The sequence below is a fragment of the Cydia pomonella genome, chromosome 15, assembly GCF_033807575.1.
Source record: "Cydia pomonella isolate Wapato2018A chromosome 15, ilCydPomo1, whole genome shotgun sequence".
Taxonomy (NCBI): Eukaryota; Metazoa; Arthropoda; class Insecta; order Lepidoptera; family Tortricidae; genus Cydia; species Cydia pomonella.
In genome coordinates this window covers 5,905,733-5,925,426 of record NC_084717.1, presented here as the reverse complement: position 1 = coordinate 5,925,426, position 19,694 = coordinate 5,905,733, and the positions used below count along the sequence as shown (strand labels likewise).

General features: G+C 43.3%; 1 protein-coding gene across 1 annotated transcript; it reads right to left on the bottom strand.

Moving 5' to 3' along the window:
- Window positions 1-1,805: 1,805 nt before the first annotated feature.
- On the bottom strand, window positions 1,806-17,877 carry LOC133525625 (protein stoned-B-like). Its single transcript, XM_061861942.1, has 15 exons — window positions 17,293-17,877; window positions 14,345-16,621; window positions 12,672-14,263; window positions 11,487-11,655; window positions 10,918-11,063; window positions 10,400-10,568; window positions 10,012-10,227; window positions 9,300-9,444; window positions 8,577-8,811; window positions 7,764-7,932; window positions 7,207-7,321; window positions 6,689-6,852; window positions 6,139-6,293; window positions 5,275-5,485; window positions 1,806-5,043 (listed from the first exon to the last, which is right to left on the bottom strand). Exons 2-15 carry the CDS (start codon window positions 16,588-16,590, stop codon window positions 4,908-4,910), a joined length of 5,868 nt encoding a protein of 1,955 aa, XP_061717926.1. The 5' UTR covers window positions 16,591-16,621; window positions 17,293-17,877; the 3' UTR covers window positions 1,806-4,907.
- Window positions 17,878-19,694: the final 1,817 nt, after the last annotated feature.

Sequence of the window (19,694 nt, the reverse complement as noted above, 5' to 3'; positions counted from 1 at the left end):
TGCATCAAGCAATTAAGTAGTTTAACCTATCTAACATTTAAAGTTGTAAATTACCAACAAGTCAATTTGCATTCTAAAAGCGCTTGAGATTTACAATCAGGTGCAACGAAAACGAGTCTTTTTACAAACTTTCTCTCTTGACAAAGTACCTATATTGTAAGAGTTCATCCGTCTAATGATGCACCTAATTTACCACTCTTGAATAATGACACAGCTATTTCGCTTACACATTCCAAAAAGCGCTGTGTCATGATTGCAATCAAAACTTAGTTCATCAAAATCAGGGGTCATTTGCGGTCAACAGACCGGCTAATTAAGTATAAAGGGGTCCACTAATTACCAGTTCACTGGACGATATCGGCCTGTCAGTTATTCACGAATGTCAGCTTTTGCGAATAACTGACAGGCCGATATCGCCCGCCGAACTGGTAATCAGTGGGCCCCTTTAGTTAGACTTCTAGCATCATGAACCAACTTTGAGTCAAGTAGGTAGATAGGTACCTCAGTTAGAGTTGTACATTGGAGATCTACAGGTGACCCTTTTGAAGCATTCGTAACTAGCTTTAATTCGTGTCATCGCCTGGTTGACCTAGAAACCTAGAAACGGGTAATCACCCATTTTACATGCTTTTATTTTTAACTTTTGTAGAGTAGCCAATGGATGTTCTTGTTATATCCACGCACTTCGCAGCGGTTTTAGCGACACTTTTCTTTGCGATTTATATAAGTAGGCACAGTCAGCATCAAATAGATAGTGACGTGACAGCCAAAGTGGACAAATATATCGGTAAGTACACATCCTTCTTTCTACAGTAACAAAAGGCGTGTATGCGATATATTTCACCACTTTGACCATTTACGTACCTACTTATATTGATGAACACGACACGCATATTTCGGCAGGCAGACAGCCGGCCTAAACAAGGTGACAATCGCAATCGCTGCAAAAACGAAACGCTTTGTGTCTCTCTACCACTCTTCCATATAAGTGCGACAGTGACAGTTGTTTTTCGATCGCTACACGGCCGAGCCATTACAATAATTGTCAACAGGTCAGGCTAGCAGCTGAATGGTTACTAATATAAATGTAACCTTGAAATTCTAGGATACGAATGATTATTTTTATTTATTTATGAAGTAGTTAGCTCTGCAGTTATTACTGCGCCTGAACTTGACACAAATGATGTGCCATGTGTCTACGACCTGTTTTCGATACGTAGCGGAAAACTATATAGGAACAACGTACTTACTACACTACAACGTAGCAGTCGTAGCACAGCGTCGGTTTTTTCAGTCTGAGTACTCTGAGTAGAATCGGAGGGCTATTTGTTTGCTATCATTATATTCATTATAATTCACTCGTGTATGTCGCTCGTACTTTTTCGTACATAAAATATAATGGCGCAAACGAGATGCACTCGCAAACAAAATGACATCATTTTGACAAATGTAAGTTTGAATTAGGTTCTTGGACGATTCGCAAGCATGCATCGGTGAGATGGAACATTGAGATTTTTAATGACGGGTCGTTGTTGCCGGTGGCGCCCCTGTCGAGGATCCTCGTGACGAATTAAAGGATTTCGAGCGAAGATCGTTCTATGACTGTGACTCGATAAAATACATATTTTAATACGCTATTGGTATCATATTAAATATAAATACAACTTCTCGTACGTTAACGCCTCGATTAGGTATAAGATGTTAGAATTAAGATTCAACTTTTTTACGTTTTAAATTACTGCAGGTTTGGGCCTCGACACTATATATCTAAAGTGTTTCAGTTAGGATGCAAAAAATAGCAAAAATCACAGTCATATTTTTTATTGACAACAGAACATAGGATCCATCTGCGTGGTTACAAGGTACATGCGAACATCTCACTGTGGGGCCCCACCGCGAGCGGCGGGGCATACAACATAGGTTCTTTTCTTAGTACTAGTCTTATGCATATATAGGTACCGTTAACTTGTAATCGCCATGAACACCGCTATAATATAGATATACTTTCCCATAGCATACAGATATAGTAGAAATTCGAACAATTTAGGATGCTACTTATTGGAAATTGTACTAGGTTTGTTGAGTTTATACAATACGTACAGGGTAGTGCTTCGAGCGAAGCTCGGTTCACAGGAAGCACGCAGCAGACAGACACACAGACAGACGCTATAGGTCAAGGGTTATTTATAGTAGTTACTCTGACAACATATGAGCGCGTTTACACTTTAATGAATGCTGACGTGGAACTTAGTGTAAACGTTCCCAAGTCTCATTAGACTGAGTATGGTAACAACTTAAAATAACCTCAAATTAGCATATACGGGTAATTTATAGCTATAAGTGTAGTAACATACATTAATATAATGATCAACAACTATGGAGATGATATTATTATCACAATCGTAGGTGCCGGGCCGTCGCCGCGTCTAGCCTACCTTACACTACTTGGGCCGATTTTATTTTGTTGTCGTTTATTTCGTTAGATTTCGATAAAATTTGGTGATAGAGTTCCCTATTCTATACAATATAAGCAATTCCACCACATGTCATATAAAATATTCCTCTGAGTTACCTACGAAAACTATAGAATTTTCGTACCTACGGAAAATTACATACATTTTGTCCCAATTGGGATTTCGTGTATATTCCACCTAGAATGAGGAGCTCTTCAAACTTACCAAATTTTACCGAAATGTGTCTAAAAAAATTACTTACAACAAAATAAAACTCGGCCCACTTATCGTTATGATAATGGAGCATCTCTAGACACTTGATGTTTTTTCTTACAATATTTAAACACTGCTACGACTATTGTCACCCATTACATACATTAGATAAGCAATTATATTTAGTCAATTATGCTTTGGTATAGTAATATACTTGCCTGCCTCGCGATTCGCTGTCACTTCGAGCTTTTCAAGCTTACACTTACTCGATATACGCGGGAGACATAATATTCATAATTTTATTTAGTTTATAATCTCAAAAATGTTGATATATTTTAGTACGTATTTTATGAAAATATAGAGTACATTTTTATAGTAACAGTAGCAAACAATTGGACTCGTGTCGGCGGGCTTCCGTCCGAAGCTCATTATTATCACTACTATGTACAGGAGACCTCCCACTAGAACCTCGTTACGGCGCAACGAAGCAGCATTTTTCACACGGAGCCCGAAAGCCAAGTGAAATGAAAACGATCCGAGCGAATACGCTTGCCGCTGACAATGGAGCGTCAACCGCCCCACGCGATGGGCAAAAGGTATGGCGGTTGATGCTGCTAGCGTCTGCGTCTAGCGGATTCGCTCCGACCGTTTTTTTCATGTACGTAGATATTTTGCGTAATAGAACATTGCGTTTTTGCTGCCAGTTGGCCTCGCTGAGTACCCATATAATAGCTTAATGACGCAATAAAACGCATTGGCTCTACAAACAGCAGCACTGATTGACAATGACAATATTTACACCTATACATCATTGTTCTCCGACGTCGGTTGTTCTGAAGAGACTAACTTGCATCGGACATCATTTAGCTGGTTTGATTGATGACACCTTAAGTATTTTAAAATAATTATCACTTCAAGTGCGTCACTGTTGGTTGGTAAATGCGAGGCGTTTGCATAATGGGTCGCAGCGCCGATTACAAAACTTTGTTTCAACATTTTTATTTTACTCACTCCTCCATAGCTCTCCACGCACAAACAAACAATCGAAGCATAACAACATCATAACAAATTTCCTATAAATAGTACAACTTCAATAAATCACTAACTGATTTTAAATTAAATGGACCATTATTGAAATTTAACTCTGCCTTACGAACTGACTTTATCTACTTAATACTTTAAATTCTTCTATACTCATACAAAATTACGCTACTAGCATCCTGTGTCAAAAATTAATGAAAAAGTAAGAGTAAGTACCTAATTTTTTATAAATTATCACTACCTAAACTAAATGAATAGAAATACAACCTAGATAATATGTACAATAATAATACTATACAAAATAAAAATAACATCACCTGGGAGATCGGTATACCTACTTGTTCAAAATCCTACTTTCAGGGTCCACAATGTTCAAATGTGTACAAAATATATAATGCAAAAAATATCTGACGTAATGTCCTTCCTGTATTTATTCATTATGAGATTATATTCGTTAATTTGCCGGTTTAATAATGACAGAACACACAATGTCAGGGTTCGCGATTTTACGCAGTTTTGTAGCATTTCAAACCCTCTGTGCGACGATGTAGGAAAATGTTACGACATTTTCTCGTCTCCGCATCGGAGCAGAATTACAACTTACAACTTCACAAATTTCAACTATATGTTGATTTAAAATTACTCGCAGTGCCTGATGTTAATACATTTTTACACAAATACTTATTGGTACACTCGAGATATACTACGAATGTCAACTGAAGCTGAGATTTTAAAGTTCGAATGTCGATCTGATGCATAGACCCGGCCATGTTTTGGTCTAAAACCGAATATGAATAATACTACTTTTGCATGACAGCCATTTCACACTAACATGAACGTTTTCGAAGAAGCTTAGTAGATCTCGCGCAATTTCAGTTCTAAATGCCACAGTGGCGAGCATTTGGCGGCGCGTTCAGCGGGGCGTGCAGCGTAGCGTCGAGCTCTCAAGGAATTTGAGGCGCGGCAGCTCGCATACGTTCTTGCATTTGTTAAATATGGTCACACACCCCGCTGGTCGCCCCGCTCGAGCGTCCGCTCAGTTTGCACACTCTACACGGCTGGCAACCACGCTTCCAACGGTTCAAGGTCCCGACCACAATACAATTTGGTTGCGAACCTACTACACCACCGGAAACTACCAAGATCGAAGTGGTCGGAAGCCTTGCCAACCTTGTAGGATTAGCAGTGGCTCTCTATCGTTCAGTCGGAGTCTGAGTCGGAGGAGGGCGGCTGCGGGGCGGCGGCGGGCGCGGGGTCGGGCGCGCGCGGCACGGCGGCCGCGGCCGCGTACGCCGACGGCGCGTTCGCGGTGCCCGTTGTACGCTCGATGCCCACGCTGCAAAAAGATAAATCGTCAGAAACCCGCCATTTTTGCTAGGTATATTATTATAAATCGTACTCAAGACAAGTCTGACCAATTGTGATAAATAATTATTGTTGCCCCCTTTGACACGTACGATTTTCTTGGAAAAACCTACTACAAACCTATGCAAGTTTTAAGGCATGAAGTCAGCAATAATGATTTAATAATGTTGCAGGTTATTTGCATATTCGTATATACACTTACACATATTCGTGCCTCGCTAGATACCGCACGTATTTCTCCGGCGGGTCGTCGCGGTCGTGGTTCTGCAGCGACACAGAGCGCACGGTCACGTGCGACACTTGGGTCGCCGGCATCGTGAACGACACGTGCGCGGCGCGCGCCAGCTCTGCGGGGACCTGGTCGTACGAGGTCAGCGCCATGCGGCAGACGAGGTTGTGCGTTGTATATGCGCCTGAAAAGAAATATTATAAGGTGAGCGTCATACGAGAGTCGGATCATGTTAACTCTTCATACAATTTACAATGAAAAAGTCAAATTTCTATTAAAATATGACATTTATTGTGGCATTTCCAAACTGTCTTGTCAAAATTAATGCAGAATTGACTTCGAAGAAATTAACACTGATTTTCGTTTAATGGAATTTACCAGAATTTGTACTAAAAAATTAGCCAGATATATCTAATACAATTGATAGTGTAGATCATAATATTTTAATTTTGTAATTAAAATACGATGGAATCAAATGTGGTAAATGTAACAATATTTTAATATTTTCCCTTTTTTATATAAATTTCTGTGGTTTGATTATCAATCGGAATTAGTTAGATGCATTTTCTTCGGAGTGTACCTCAAGGCTCAATATTAGGATCTCTTTTTTTGAAGTGAGTCTATAAAATCTTGCAATATTTCATTCTGTAAATCAGCATAGTATTATATAGTACGCTTTAATAACCTACTAAGTTAAGAACCTACATTTATCCCTCTTCTTCTATTGCAAACTCCAATTTTCACAATCTGTCTTTAAAGAATGATGAGTGTCAGGACTGTCAGGTGAAGTTGCAAACATGGCTTAAGTACAACAATGTACATGGAGGCAGTATCTACCTTGCCCTTCCTTAGGCAGTCGTGGCATTCGCCAGACCAGCGCGCGGTGCTGATGTTCGTACTTGGCCTGCCCCGACGTCACTTCAATAAGAGACTCGCTCAGCGTATCCACGGCGCCGAGGAACCGCTCGATACCCTTGATTTTGCCCGTACGTCTGCGGAAAGAATTGGTTATGTCACTAGAATCAGCAAGAAAAGATTGGTAAATCTTGGCTGATGAGAAAAGACGCCAATATCGTAAAAAAAAAAACATAAATACATGTGTTGAAAAAAGTTAACAGCGCCAGTTCAGGCACGGCACACCCTTTGACCAAAGTTGCATGGGGTTGGGGCGACCTAACTACAAAATGCCTTTGAGGCCTCTTTCCCTTCCCAACCAGAATTTGCCAGAATCTATGATTGTATTGAACGCTAAGAAGGTTTTACTCGCTATTTTTTTGTGTCGAATTAAGGTTTAATTATACAGTGGAGGCAGTTATTTTTACTGGGATTATAATATACTATAGTACTAAATACCTACATTATTCACCAAAGTCATATAGGACTGTACCTGTGCGCAGATTTGACAGAGCCGTAACGGTGATGCTTCTCCACTCTGAACAGATAGATCCAGCACTCAGGGATGGGGAAGCGTATAGCGACGTCCTCGCACGGCACCTGCCCTAACTTGCGAGACGCGAAGCCTGGCACCAATACATCTGCTCGAAGCTCCACCTGTAGGTAGATATAGTTTCATTACGTTCACTGCGGGACATAAAGTACCAAAAATTTATAGGAAAATCAGTTCCTTGCCACCCTTATCTTATACCCTCCCTTGGAATGAAAATACTAATATTCATAGATAAAATGAAATCTTGCTTTATTTCATGTGATTTGCCAATACCTACTTTCCGAGAGCTTTTCAAACTTTGGAAACTTTCTGCGACTTGCATAGTAAGTAGGTCTAATTGCGTTGTGATGTGGATTCTATATAGATTCTATACCAAATTACGCCAAGAGCCGAATGAAATTCTCTAACGCTTGAATTCTGATTTAGAAGAAATAAACGCTGATACAAATATTGATTACCTTGTTCCCAGTGACGCACCAAACAGCCTTGAGTTGCAGCGGCAGCTCGCGGTTCTTGGGCGGACGCACGCGGAAGCGGAGAAGCTCAATGTAGCACGCATCTGGTGGCTTGAACCTGCACAATTCACGACACGTCATATGACTCCACGAGCTTTGTTTTGCCTTAGGGTTTGCTAGCACTTTTTGTCATGGCATATGATTCGCAATAAAGTTTTATATTGGTCTATCTAAAATAGCATTTTCGCCAAGGATGTGGAACACTTAAGATATTCAATAGTCCATTGGATCATCTGTGTTGGCAGCTTCCTCGTCCAGTGAATAGAATGTAGGAATGCCGCCGGCAACGTTGAGATTAGATTATGCAATGCAGCAGAAGAGCAGAGTCGCCTATAGCTTAGCAATGACGTAGTCAAGTTTATCGTGAGTTTATCCTACCTATGTAGTCTAGTCACTGTTTCTTCACTAGTTGTCTTATATCACCTCCTTACATGGCGACCGCGAACTTGACCATTAACACGCATTTGACTACGACATTACTTACTACCGAAAATACTCACTTAATAATCTGCGTGTTATAGAACTCCTCCGGCTGCACGCAAGCGTGGAACTCGGCGTCTTCGACGCGGATCCACTCCTCCGTGACCACAGGGATGATGTCGTGCCGCCCGACCACTTCCTTGCCTTGTCGGCGGAGGTCGTTCACACCGAGCTCGATGTCCGGCATGCCTGTGCAAAATTAATTACATCCAGATTTAATGATGTCGTAATGAAATTTGGTCTTTTTAATATAATTATTGTTCCCACTGCTTGAAGTTTCAACACGATATGAAATTGTTTAACAGCAGAACCTATCACATTTGATTGTTATACTCATGAAACCCCGAGCACATCTTATTTCATGATTTTCAATATCCAACCTTTTAATTGACGATTATCGCTAAGGAATCCAAGAAAGAGCAGCTTAACATTAATACTCGCAATCTGCTTTTGCACAAAACCATCGGCTAATCTGTAACCTACTCATCATACATGCCGGATACAGCTGTCACCCGGACTTTCTCCATCTTGCATACATTTACACTTTCTCCATCATGAAAACTCCAGCATGTCTTCGTCTATGACAGCGAAAGATATTCCTCGATAGGCAACCTTTGTCTCTCCAATCTTTTTCATTCTCATTAGGTACTGCTATGGAACACACGCTATCTGTTTCTGGACAGAATACATCTCTTGCTCAAAATACAACTCATCAAAAGCAGTCACTTGGATTTCATCCATCTTGTATTTATTCATCCATACTCCAATAAAAATTGAAGCATATTGATAACGATGAATGACCCATGAATATGCAACATTTAACCGTCACTTACCGCTAAGAAATGCAAGGAAGAACAGCCTGACACGCGCAATTTGCTTCTGAACAGCCCCATCCGCATCTTGTTCGACATACAATTCATCAACAGCTGTCACTTGGACTTCTTCCATCTTGTAAGCGAGCGCGCGGTCGCGATGTGCTGCGAGTCGGAACAACGCCTCTTCTATGCAGCATGAGAACTGGAGGACGTCCTCGTAGTTGAGGGAGCCTAGCTTGAATAGCTGTGACACCTGTGAGATCAAACTTGGATAAGATGTGTGGACAGTAACGTAAATTACGAGCCTGCAGACTAGAGATTTGGTAACAGTAGATTAAAAGAATAGAATAGAAGATTGATTAGAAGGGTTTTAAAGTGACTCATTGATGCACGTGGTAATATTTACGTTTATACATTATTTTAGCTGCAATTTTGATACGTAAATAAATATTTTTTCATTTTCATTAAGACTATAAGGAAGAGAGTTTGTAAGTGCCAACATAACAGGAGATGATTAATGCCGACGAAAGGAAGTTTAATTCGCACTATGAAATGAAAAAGCATTAAATTTTGTTTCTGGTCGAATTTCCAAAGGTAGAAAAACATTAGGTGTCAAAGCAAAACACAAAACTAGAGAGAAGCTGCCAGCATATTGCTGTCAGTATATTGGGTGGGTGTACCATCATTGACATATGTAAATGTAAACCTTATGATAAAGGAAACGTCCACTTTTTTATTTACCTGCGGCGCGTGCTCCACGGGTAGCCCCAGCTTTCGCAGATCGCTGCCGAACTCCTTGACGCCCTGGTAGTCACCCTGGATGGCGTATGCCGCGAACTGTGATAGCTTGTTCGTGATACGCTCCGCCTTTGTCACCTGTCCTGGCCTGCCGGATCACAACAATCGTTACTTCAGATGTAAAATTTAAAAAATATATATAATTACTAACTTTTTAACGGGGTGATCCTCTTTATTTCACGTCGGCTTTTCTGAATATTGTCTTGGTAAGAGCAAGAGCCACAGAAAAAAAAAACAAAATCCATCATAGCTAAGATCCGGCTCGAAGGACCGTAATGTGTTTAGGGGAGCATCGAATATCGCAAGGCAGGACTTGATGCAGTTTTGTAGGTGAAAGTATAGGATCATCAGCTAGCCACCATCAAATAATGTGAATATCTGGCTACATTGTTTTTATTTTAATTATGGCACAGGTATTTACATCTTTACACACTTTTTAGGTTCGACCGCACAAAGGCATGATGGGTAAGTATGAATGTAAAAAAAGAATGTGAAGAAACATTAACAGTTATATTCGGGTTGCCAACAGGTCAAAGCTGCAGAACAGTAGCTATCGTTAGCAACCGTAAATGTTTTGTATCGAAAATTGTATGCATTGTATCGGTCGATCTATTAATATTACTTTACGCTACTATTTAACTTTACAATGGTTTACCTGACACCAGGGCGCTCCTTGTAGAAAACGTACTGCAGTTTGACCGTGAAGATCTTGCCAAAGGTATCGAACTGCTGCGCGCCGACCTCCGACACCGAGTAACAGGCTTGCAGTGGTAGCTCCTGGTATGGCTCCTTGTCTTGCGCAGTCTTGAAGAGTTGGAGAACAGGTGCTTCGCCCTGTGTGGCCACGCGGACGAAGACTTTCTTCCAGAACCTGCGGAGCAACGTCACATGACATTATATCTTGTTCTGCCAACAATTGTAAGGTCAACATCAACCATTCAAGTATCAACATAATGTTATCGTCCATGACTGCTAGCTTACAATACAATTCGTAAAGCTGTAATGATATGTAGCTTTTTTCTCGTACTTTCCGTAAGACTCACCTCTGACCGGTAATCTTCTTCTTGACCGGCTGTCTTAGCTGCATCTCCCAGCCGGGCCCATCGTACTTGGTCCGAGGGAAGTCCTCGAGCGGCTGGGATACGTCGTCGTCGAACAACGGCGTCGGTGGCGTCTCGCCGCCTGAGTCACCGGAGCCGCGCCGCTGTTCCTCTGCACATAAATAAAAATAATATTAATACCTAATCTTGTGTGAAGGAAACAAGCATTTCGAATTTCAAGTTGTGTTTATAATATTGACCGTATAACCTGATGGAAAATCAAGAAAAAGTTAGAAAAAGTTTTTGATGAATTAAATAGTGAAGTACAGATTTCCAGCCGCGTAGTTGCAGTAGGAGGATTTTTAAATTAATTTAGCTAGACGACATCAGGGTAGATAATAGTGTCTAGTCTGTCCTAAGAAACCCTTATTTCATCTGAGGGTCATCTGTATGTTTGTGTGAAACCTTAGATGGGGAACTTTTTGTGCGTAACCTACAGACATTAGACAGTGACGACTTACCGTAAGCATCGGCGCGTGGGATCGGCGCCTCTGCGCTCTTGTCAAAAGGGTTCGCCCGTGGAGACTCCGGCAGGGCCTGCGGACGTGGCGGGGGCGCCAGTGCAGGCACCGCAGCGCCCGCGTCCGCGCCGGTGCTGTCCTTTGGCCTATGCAAAAATGCTTCAATGTTTCTGCGTTCTATTTCGTAGGGCTAGCGATGTTAGTTCAACACCCAAAATGCTTGAAGAACTCATCCCCTATCTACAGCACAATCGCTCTAAAGAAATGAATATTATAGGACCCAATGCCGATTTTTAAGGGCCATCAACACAGTCCAATAGTGGTCAAAGAACTCATAAATTTCGTCACAGTCCCTTAAAATAAACGCTAATAAAAGGATGCGATGGACCTTTTAGATATTTTTCTGCTTACGCGAATGGTTGACTAAATAATAGTACAGAAATGTCAGCAATATTAGTATTTTGCTAAGCTACGTAATCATTTCGTATAAAGTAGGTTACTGACTGCCGCCATTGAATATATCTACCGCTACATTTTTGGAGATTATATAAAGTGGTACGTTAAATTACCTGATGAACAGGGAGAAGGAGTCATCGGCGGAGTCCTTAGAGCCCTGTGACTGCAGGCGAGGCGTCGCGGCGGGGGCTGGGGGAGCCCCCATGCTTAAGAACGGATCAAACGCCTCCGCCTCGAAGCCTGCAGGGGTCTCCTCAGAGCCACCATCATCGCCCCATGCCCCTTGACAAATAAAACGCAGCTACTGAGTACGACTTTGTGGGGCCTTTATTCCATTGAAGACCTATCCATATATACCCCACACGTATGGGTTTGATGAAAAAAATATTTTTTTTTAAATTTTTTGACGTATTAAAAAAAAAACTACTTACTAGATCTCGTTCAAACCAATTTTCGGTGGAAGTTTGCATGGTAATATATATCATATATTTTTTTTAGTTTTTTCATTCTGTTATTTTAGAAGTTACGGGGGGGGGGGGGGACACACATTTTACCACTTTGGAAGTGTCTCTCGCGCAAACTATTCACTTTAGAAAAAAATTATATTAGAAACCTCAATATCATTTTTGAAGACCTATCCATAGATACCCCACACGTATGGGTTTGACGAAAAAAGATTTTTTGAGTTTTAGTTCTAAGTATGGGGAGCCCCCAAAATTTATTGTTTTTTTTCTATTTTTGTGTGAACATCAATTCAATTCAATTCAATTCAAATATACTTTGTTCATGTAGGCCTAGCAACAAGCACTTATGAATAGTAAGACAGTATTACATATAATTATCTTAATCTAATTATCAGAGCAATTTATTGATGTTGTAAATATTATTCCATATATAATACTAATGAATATAATTCATAGATCAAATTTAATACTAAAACTTTCACAAAATATAGTCATGCAAAAAAAAAAAAAATCTTAATGCGGTTCATAGAATACATCCACTTACTAAGTTTGAACAGTATAGCTCTTATAGTTTCGGAAAAAAGTGGCTGTGACAGAATCGGACAGACAGACGGACATGACGAATCTATAAGGGTTCCGTTTTTTGCCATTTGGCTACGGAACCCTAAAAAGCATAACACAGTCTAAGTATTTACATAGTACAATAGTTTGTTTCCAAACTAACACACTCACACTGTGGAACTCGGCCACCGGTTGACATGGTCACCTTTACTTTAGTGTATGACATCCATTTCAGTTTATAATTAGATTTCAAAAATACATAGGTATAATTACCTGAGTTTAGATGTTTGGCGGCAGTGTTGTCGAACTTGGCGGAGAAGGCATCGAAAGCGTCTTGCGAGTCAGGGAAAGCATCCTGTGCCATAGCCTCGGGCGCGGCATCCCAACTCGCCGCTGCTGGTGCCGGTGTTGCATCCCACCCCGCCGACGCCACCGTTGACGCCGATGCCGGCGCGTTGAACGCGCTGCCTTGCTCCATACCAAAGCTGTTCGCATTGTCCGCAAACGCGTCGTTTGACGCGGCGAAAATGTTAGTAGCTGAAGTTTCAAAGACTCCAGTAGAAACGGCTCCGAAACCGTTATCCACTCCGCCAAAATTATCGTTACTCTGAGCTGGAAACGCTTCCTCCTGCACGCCAAAAATGTTAGTGCCTGCACCGGTGAATGGAGTGGAGTCCGTTAACGTAGCACCAGATTCGAACGGGTTCATTTCCTCGTCACGGGGCTCCGCTGAGAAATTGTCATTCGTGACATCAGCGAGTGGCGTCGAATTCGTTGCGGGCGCGGACTCGGGTGGCTCGGAGCAGTCCATAGGTGCTGCATCCAGAACTGTTGGCGTGGGTACTACAGCGGGCGCTGGTGGTAATGGAGGTGGCTCGCGAGCTTTCGGTGGCGATGGATGGGACACTACTGCGACCTGCTCGGCGCCCAACGGTGCTGCCGGAACCGGCGCCGATGTAGCGTTCGGTACCTCGGCCGGTACGGCTGGAACATCGTCTACGATATCATCACTTAGGAAATCAATCGGTTTCTCCTCCTGCTTTGGTGCCGAATACAAACTTAAAATAGCCTCCTTGGTCGGCTTCACGGTTACGGGAACTGGAGCGTCGAAGAGATTTATATCGTCCGTGGGCGGCTGTTGTTGTACCGGCGCCTGTGGAACTGGTGGAGGCGCGGGGCGCGGGGGAGGTGGCCGCGCCGCAGGGGGCCGTGCAGGTGGCGGTCGCACCGGCTTGTTGCGATTGATGTCAAAGTCTGATTGTACGGGGGCGGCGGGGGCCGCCGCTTGCACCGGTGCGGGTTCGTCCAATGGCAACGGCTCCACCTCAGGCTCCGGCGTAGGACAGGCCGAATGTATGTCACGCACAGACACAGGGCTGGGCGTGCGTGTCGGTGGAATACGGTCGAGCAAGTGAGAACTGGTGAACTCCATCTGTCCGGTCACTGTTAGGATAAGATTCTGCGTCTCTGGAGGTAGCGGACGAGGTGGTGCCGCGTTGTTGACATCTTCCCCGAATGAAAAGTCCGCAGTCGTGGAGACAAGCTCGAGCTCGGTCGGCTTGACAGGCGGGGCGCCGAACAGATCGATGGGTGCGGCGGGCGTAGCGAAATTTTCAAAGTGAGTGGGCCCACTAGCAGGCTCGGCGGGCGCAGTAAAACCATCGAATTGGGTAGTCCCACCAGTGGGCTCGGCGCCGAAGATATCAGAAGGCACGTCGCCAGCAGGCGGGTCGTACCCGAAGTCCGAGAAGGGGTTGCTGGCGGCGAATGGGTTGTCGCCGGTGTACTCCACCGGTGGCTCGTCTGTCGTCATCATAAATGGATTGATGGCTTCCGTCGTTACCGGCGCTACCGGCTCTCCCATGCTTAAAAATGGATTAAACGCCATTTTGTTTTTTTTTTCAAAAGCCCCTTTGTCTCAATTAAGAAACTCGGATTCAAGAAATTTAAGTTCAGTTCTTCCCGGCTGAAGGTCGCCTGCAAACGAGGTGTCAAAAGGATCTAACTCTTCCTCTGGTAGTCGAGAAATATTCGAGGGCTCCGGTGTGAGCGCTTTGATTTGAAATATATCGTCCGACGGGTCCAATAAGTCCTTGGGTCCTTCCGGTTCGTTAGTTTCGTCACAAGAGAATTCTTTTGCAAGCAACTTTAACTCTGTTTTAGTTGGGGCTAGTTCACCGGCAAATGAAGTGTCGAAGGGGTCGAGTTCCTCCTCCAAGAGAGGCTGGGGCTTGGGGTTGCTCGGTGTCAGTACTTTAGTCTGGATGTCGATAGGAGCAGTTTCTAGCAGACTCGGCTTCGCCTTGCTCTGACTCGACTGAGGGAGCTCCGAATGCCGCCTCTTTGTCTGGTAAGTGAACTTGGGGGCCAAGTCCTCGTCGGAGCGGGTTCTCGTCAACGACCCGGAGACGGTATCGTTGGCTTCGCCGTCCTCCGAGTCCTCTGTGATGGAGACCTCGCGCGTGTAGTACGGCGTAACAGGCTTGACGATTTTGGGCTTGTCGGGCTGTAGCGTAGGATCGACGTCAAACACTACGCTCTTGCTGTAGGTAAGATTTTCAGGGCGACTGGCACGCCGTTCGGATAAAGATGCGGGCTCCTCGGCACGTGGGTCAAAGTCGGGGTCGCTGGGTACACGGTACACGGGCGCTGCCGGTACGGACTTAGCTCCTATCAGCTCCTGCTCCAATAATTTCAATTCGACCCTACCGGGCGCCACTATTTTATCAACGATAGTAGTATCGAAAGGATCTATTTCATCGTCATTAATGTCCACAGGATCGAGAGGCGAATCACCAAGAGCAGTTAAATCGGTGGTGCTGCCACCTAGTAAGTCGCGCGCTGGGTTCGACTCCTCCTTATCCCCGAGGTCGTCTGAAGTGATGGACTCCCGGACGCCAGACGGGTCAGTTAAATGAATGCGAACGGAAGATTTCCGTCGGTTATTTAACCTCGCTCTGTTTTCTTCGGCCCGAGGGTCAAAATCGTCGTCGTCTTCTAAAATAATAGCCTCCTTTTTAAATGGAGCTGCGCTCACGGGTACTACCGCGTCTGCAAAGCTTGTATCAAAGGGATCGTCCTGGTCGAGATAGGGATCGATAACGTCGATCTGATCCTCCGCGACACCCTCTGCGAATACTTCAGATACCTTGTCGGCTTCAAAAACTGACCACGACTCCTGGATCACAGGCGCAGCAACAATTTCCGTTTGTTCAAGTTTGGTTACTTCCGCACTAACTTCTAAGGACTCTGCCGCTAGTTGAGTGAATTCGTCGTCTTCTTCTTCTACCGGTTGAGGCTTACGAACCTCAGTCTCTAGAGGATCTTCTAGAGCTTTATTTTGTTGAATCAAAGACGTATGGAGCGAAACACTGAGGTCTATCGGTGTATTGATAGGTATGTCCGCATCGATGTCGAGAATACTCTTCTCTTCGGTTTCGCTGGGCGCGACGGGGGTTACGGGAGGAGCTGCTGAAGGGTCACTGTTGTCACCCTCTAACAATAAGTCCGCCGGAATAGCCCTCTTCTGCGACCGCTTGGTAGTGACAGTAACGTTGTCTATCCGACCTGTAAGGACAGATACAGCGATTCCAATATCTAGTCCCTTCTTCCCAGTGGAAGTTTTAGGGTCCTGCCCCTTGATAAGCGCGTCGAGGTGCGATGTATCGAAGAGATCGTCGTCCTGTGCGTCGTCCGGCGAGTCGGGGACGACTGCAAGCTTGACTTCTCCCCTTTCTACAGCCTCGACATACGAAGTATCGAAGATATCGTCCTGGTCGTCCTCGGACTCGTCGTCGGTGACGCCGATGTCACTCGCGTCGTCGTGTTCCTCAGCGGCGGCGAGCTGAGGGAAGTCGGCCGCGGTGACAGTGACCACCTGGCGAGTGGGGGGAGGTGGCGGTGGCGATGGCGGGAGCTCCTTGACGCCCGCAGGTATGCGTTGGAAGAACGAGGTGGATTTGATTCGATCAAGATCACCCTGAGTCTTCTTAAGTACACTGTCAATGCCAGTGGTCAAGTCCTTGAACTTGGACCACTCCTCATTCTCCTTGGAGGGTTCGCCGGACTCAGCCGGTTGCTGGTGCTCCGCGCGGTACTTCTCGAGCTCTTCTTCGGTAAATAACTCCTCGTCTTTGCGTTTTGACTTTTTTCCCTTTTTCTTCTTCTTAAGGCCTTTGGGTAGTTTTAGCATTATATGGGCTTATAAAGAGGTCTCTGCGTTGCTGGAACAATACAAATTTTATCGATTAAACTCCTGAATGTCTTAATACACATAGTGGAACCTCAATAAGGAAACATAATATAATTTTGTAGACTGAATTATGGGGTAAGATATCTTTGGTTACCTATACCAACTTATTAGCGGTTGCATATTTCGCGATACAGATCAATAATTCTAAAGAATACATATATTCGTCATATTAAGGTTCCACTGAAGTAGATTTTATAGAATACAGATATAGAAAGTTTAATCGATAGATGGCCGTGACGTGACGTCCCCTGGGACATCGGCGGGCGCTTATTAGCGCTAACGTTGACTCATTTACACATTAAATGTATTTTTACAATCAGTAAAGTTAGTGCCGTGAAAATGAAGTAAGAATCATGCATTACATAAAAAGCCACGGTTAATGGGAATGATGTGACAGTTGAAAAAATGGCCGAATTTTTTTTAAGATGTCGCTACGCAGCATCCCCTTCGGCCTTGGCCTTTTACCCTTCAGCTTTAAAGCTGTCAAATGACTTTGATGAGACATATTAAGCTCGTGAGAAAACCCTTGGATTAGAATTAAGACAAGGTCACTAAATACGTCAGTATAACTTTATAAACAATCGATCGAATGAAGATGGTCGCATGGCCGGTGATGGTGAGCGGCACAACAGCAACACGTACCGGCCGATCCTACCGCCGCTACCTACAGCTATCATACCGCTACCGCGCTACTACTACCTTCATCGCAACACTAGAAGATCGCCGGTTGTCGAGTCGTGCGCTCGGGGCGCGCTCTGCGTGATACTGGGCGGGCGGCCGCATCGATCCGCGCCGCGCGCAGCCCCGCCCGCCCTCGCAAAGTTCAAGAGTCACATCCTACGCTTGCAGCGTTATGTAATAGGCAGCCTCCTGCACCGATCTTCACATCTAATGACAGACAATTAAATCTTTAATAATCACAATATTATAATATCTGAAATAAGTAGATTACTTGTACTGTACCTACATATCCAAAAACGTTAATCACCCGCCAAGATAATAGGCGCGAACGAATCAATATCAACCCTTAATACTGAAAGTCGAAAGTATAGATCTATTCAATTCGATTTATAGAGCCTTTCGAGAGTAACAGCTACTCGAGAATATTTACATTATTATTTTTTGACCACTCCATAATGATAGGAGCAAGCGTGCCCAATATGCCTACTTAAAGTTACTTGAATGCATGCATTACCAGAGCGTACATACTTATGCTATCAAAACGTGAGCGTCATGATGACGTCGGAACATAGTAGCTATTTATAAAGATAATTACTCCAAATTTTAATACTTTTTTGTACTATTTGGAACCTGACATGAAACAATTTGTACCTCGCTAAAAATCGAGAAATATTGAAAATAAAGTGGTCAGCCATTCTGAATTTCTGACGTCTAGTTGTAAGCATTATATCCAACCCAACTAATCTAACTATTGGCAAAGATTTTATTTTATTTTGACTTGCCAAAAAAAATTACAGTTAGAATAAACTTTGTATGTACCGGTCTTAAATTTTGTTCAAAAGTTAATAAGTATTTTTGGCAGATACAGATATATGTTTTACAAGGTTAAAGTCGTGTTTTCATCTTCTTAATTTCCATCCTGTTACGCCCTGCTGGGAGTAGTGGTTTGACTAATACAAAAATGGAACGTGGAATCTTGAGCGTAGCAAGGGTTTGAAGACACGAGGGCTAAACAATTTTTCTAACTTCACTTGTTAAAATACAACAATTAATAAGGTGCTGTCTAGTGTTATTTGGCTGCGGTTTTCTGTAAGGTAGGCACTTCCCCAGTTGGGATTGTACCCCACAAAGCGTAATGACATTCACAGTGCCAATACCTCTCTTTTGGCCGTAGTTTAAGGACATACCCGGACTAGGTAATGCGTTTTACGGTAGGTATGTACCTACTTATTTACTCTATACTTGAGCCCCTTAACTTCAAAATCAGATAAATCCATCTGTTAGATTTTGTAATTTTGGTATTATGAAAAGGTAATAGAGTAGATATTTTCTAAAACAAGCGGTCCCGCGGTGCGTCTCTATTCAGCTAGTTTTATATACTTAGCTTAGCCCAAGTCCCAAACTATATATGCTTCCACTTATATACTAGAGAAGCTACGAACTTTGTGCGTGGCCAACGTGTTAATCGTTAACACTCCGTAGCGAACGAAACGCAACTGTCACTGTCGCACTAATAAAATAAAAAACCGGCCAAGAGCATGTCGGGCCACGCTCAGTGTAGGGTTCCGTAGTTACTCTTCCGTCACAATAAGCTAAACTGGGGCTTAAAGTATAGTAAATTGTTAACCAAGGGATGAAACGGTACCTTTCACGCGAGTTCAACAAATAGGCAAATTTGCATAATCAGTACCTAATTAAAGTAAGTCTTTTTACTATGGGAGAAACTTTTTGCGATAACTCAAAAACAGCTAAACTGATCATGTCCGCTATAGTTTTCATTTAATGTCTTTCTTAAGCTCTACTTCCACGATTTTTTTCATATTTTTTGGACCTATGGTTCTAAAGTTAGAGGGGGGGGGGGACACATTTTTTTTCTCTTTCGGAGCGATTATCTCCGAATATATTCACTTTATCAAAAAATGTTTGTTGAAGACCCCTATTAGTTTTGAAAGACCTTTCCAACGATACCCCACACTGTAGGGTTGAAGCAAAAAAAAAAATCACCCCCACTTTACGTGTAGGGGAGGTACCCTCAAAAAAATTAAATTTTTATATTTTATTGTACGACTTTGTCGGCTTTATTCATTTATTTTCAATTTCAGCTTTCTAGCACTAACGACCACGGAGCAAAGCCTCGGACAGACAGACAGACAGACAGACAGACGGACATGGCGAAACTATAAGGGTTCCTAGTTGACTACGGAACCCTAAAAAGAGTGATAGAGAGAGACGACTACGCTACGCTACGGAGCGTTAACGATTGACACGTTGGTTAAGCACCCTGTTCTAAATTTGGTAGGACTACATAATAAGTAGTACCTACATACATATGTATTGCATACCTAGTTCCGTTTGCTCAGTTA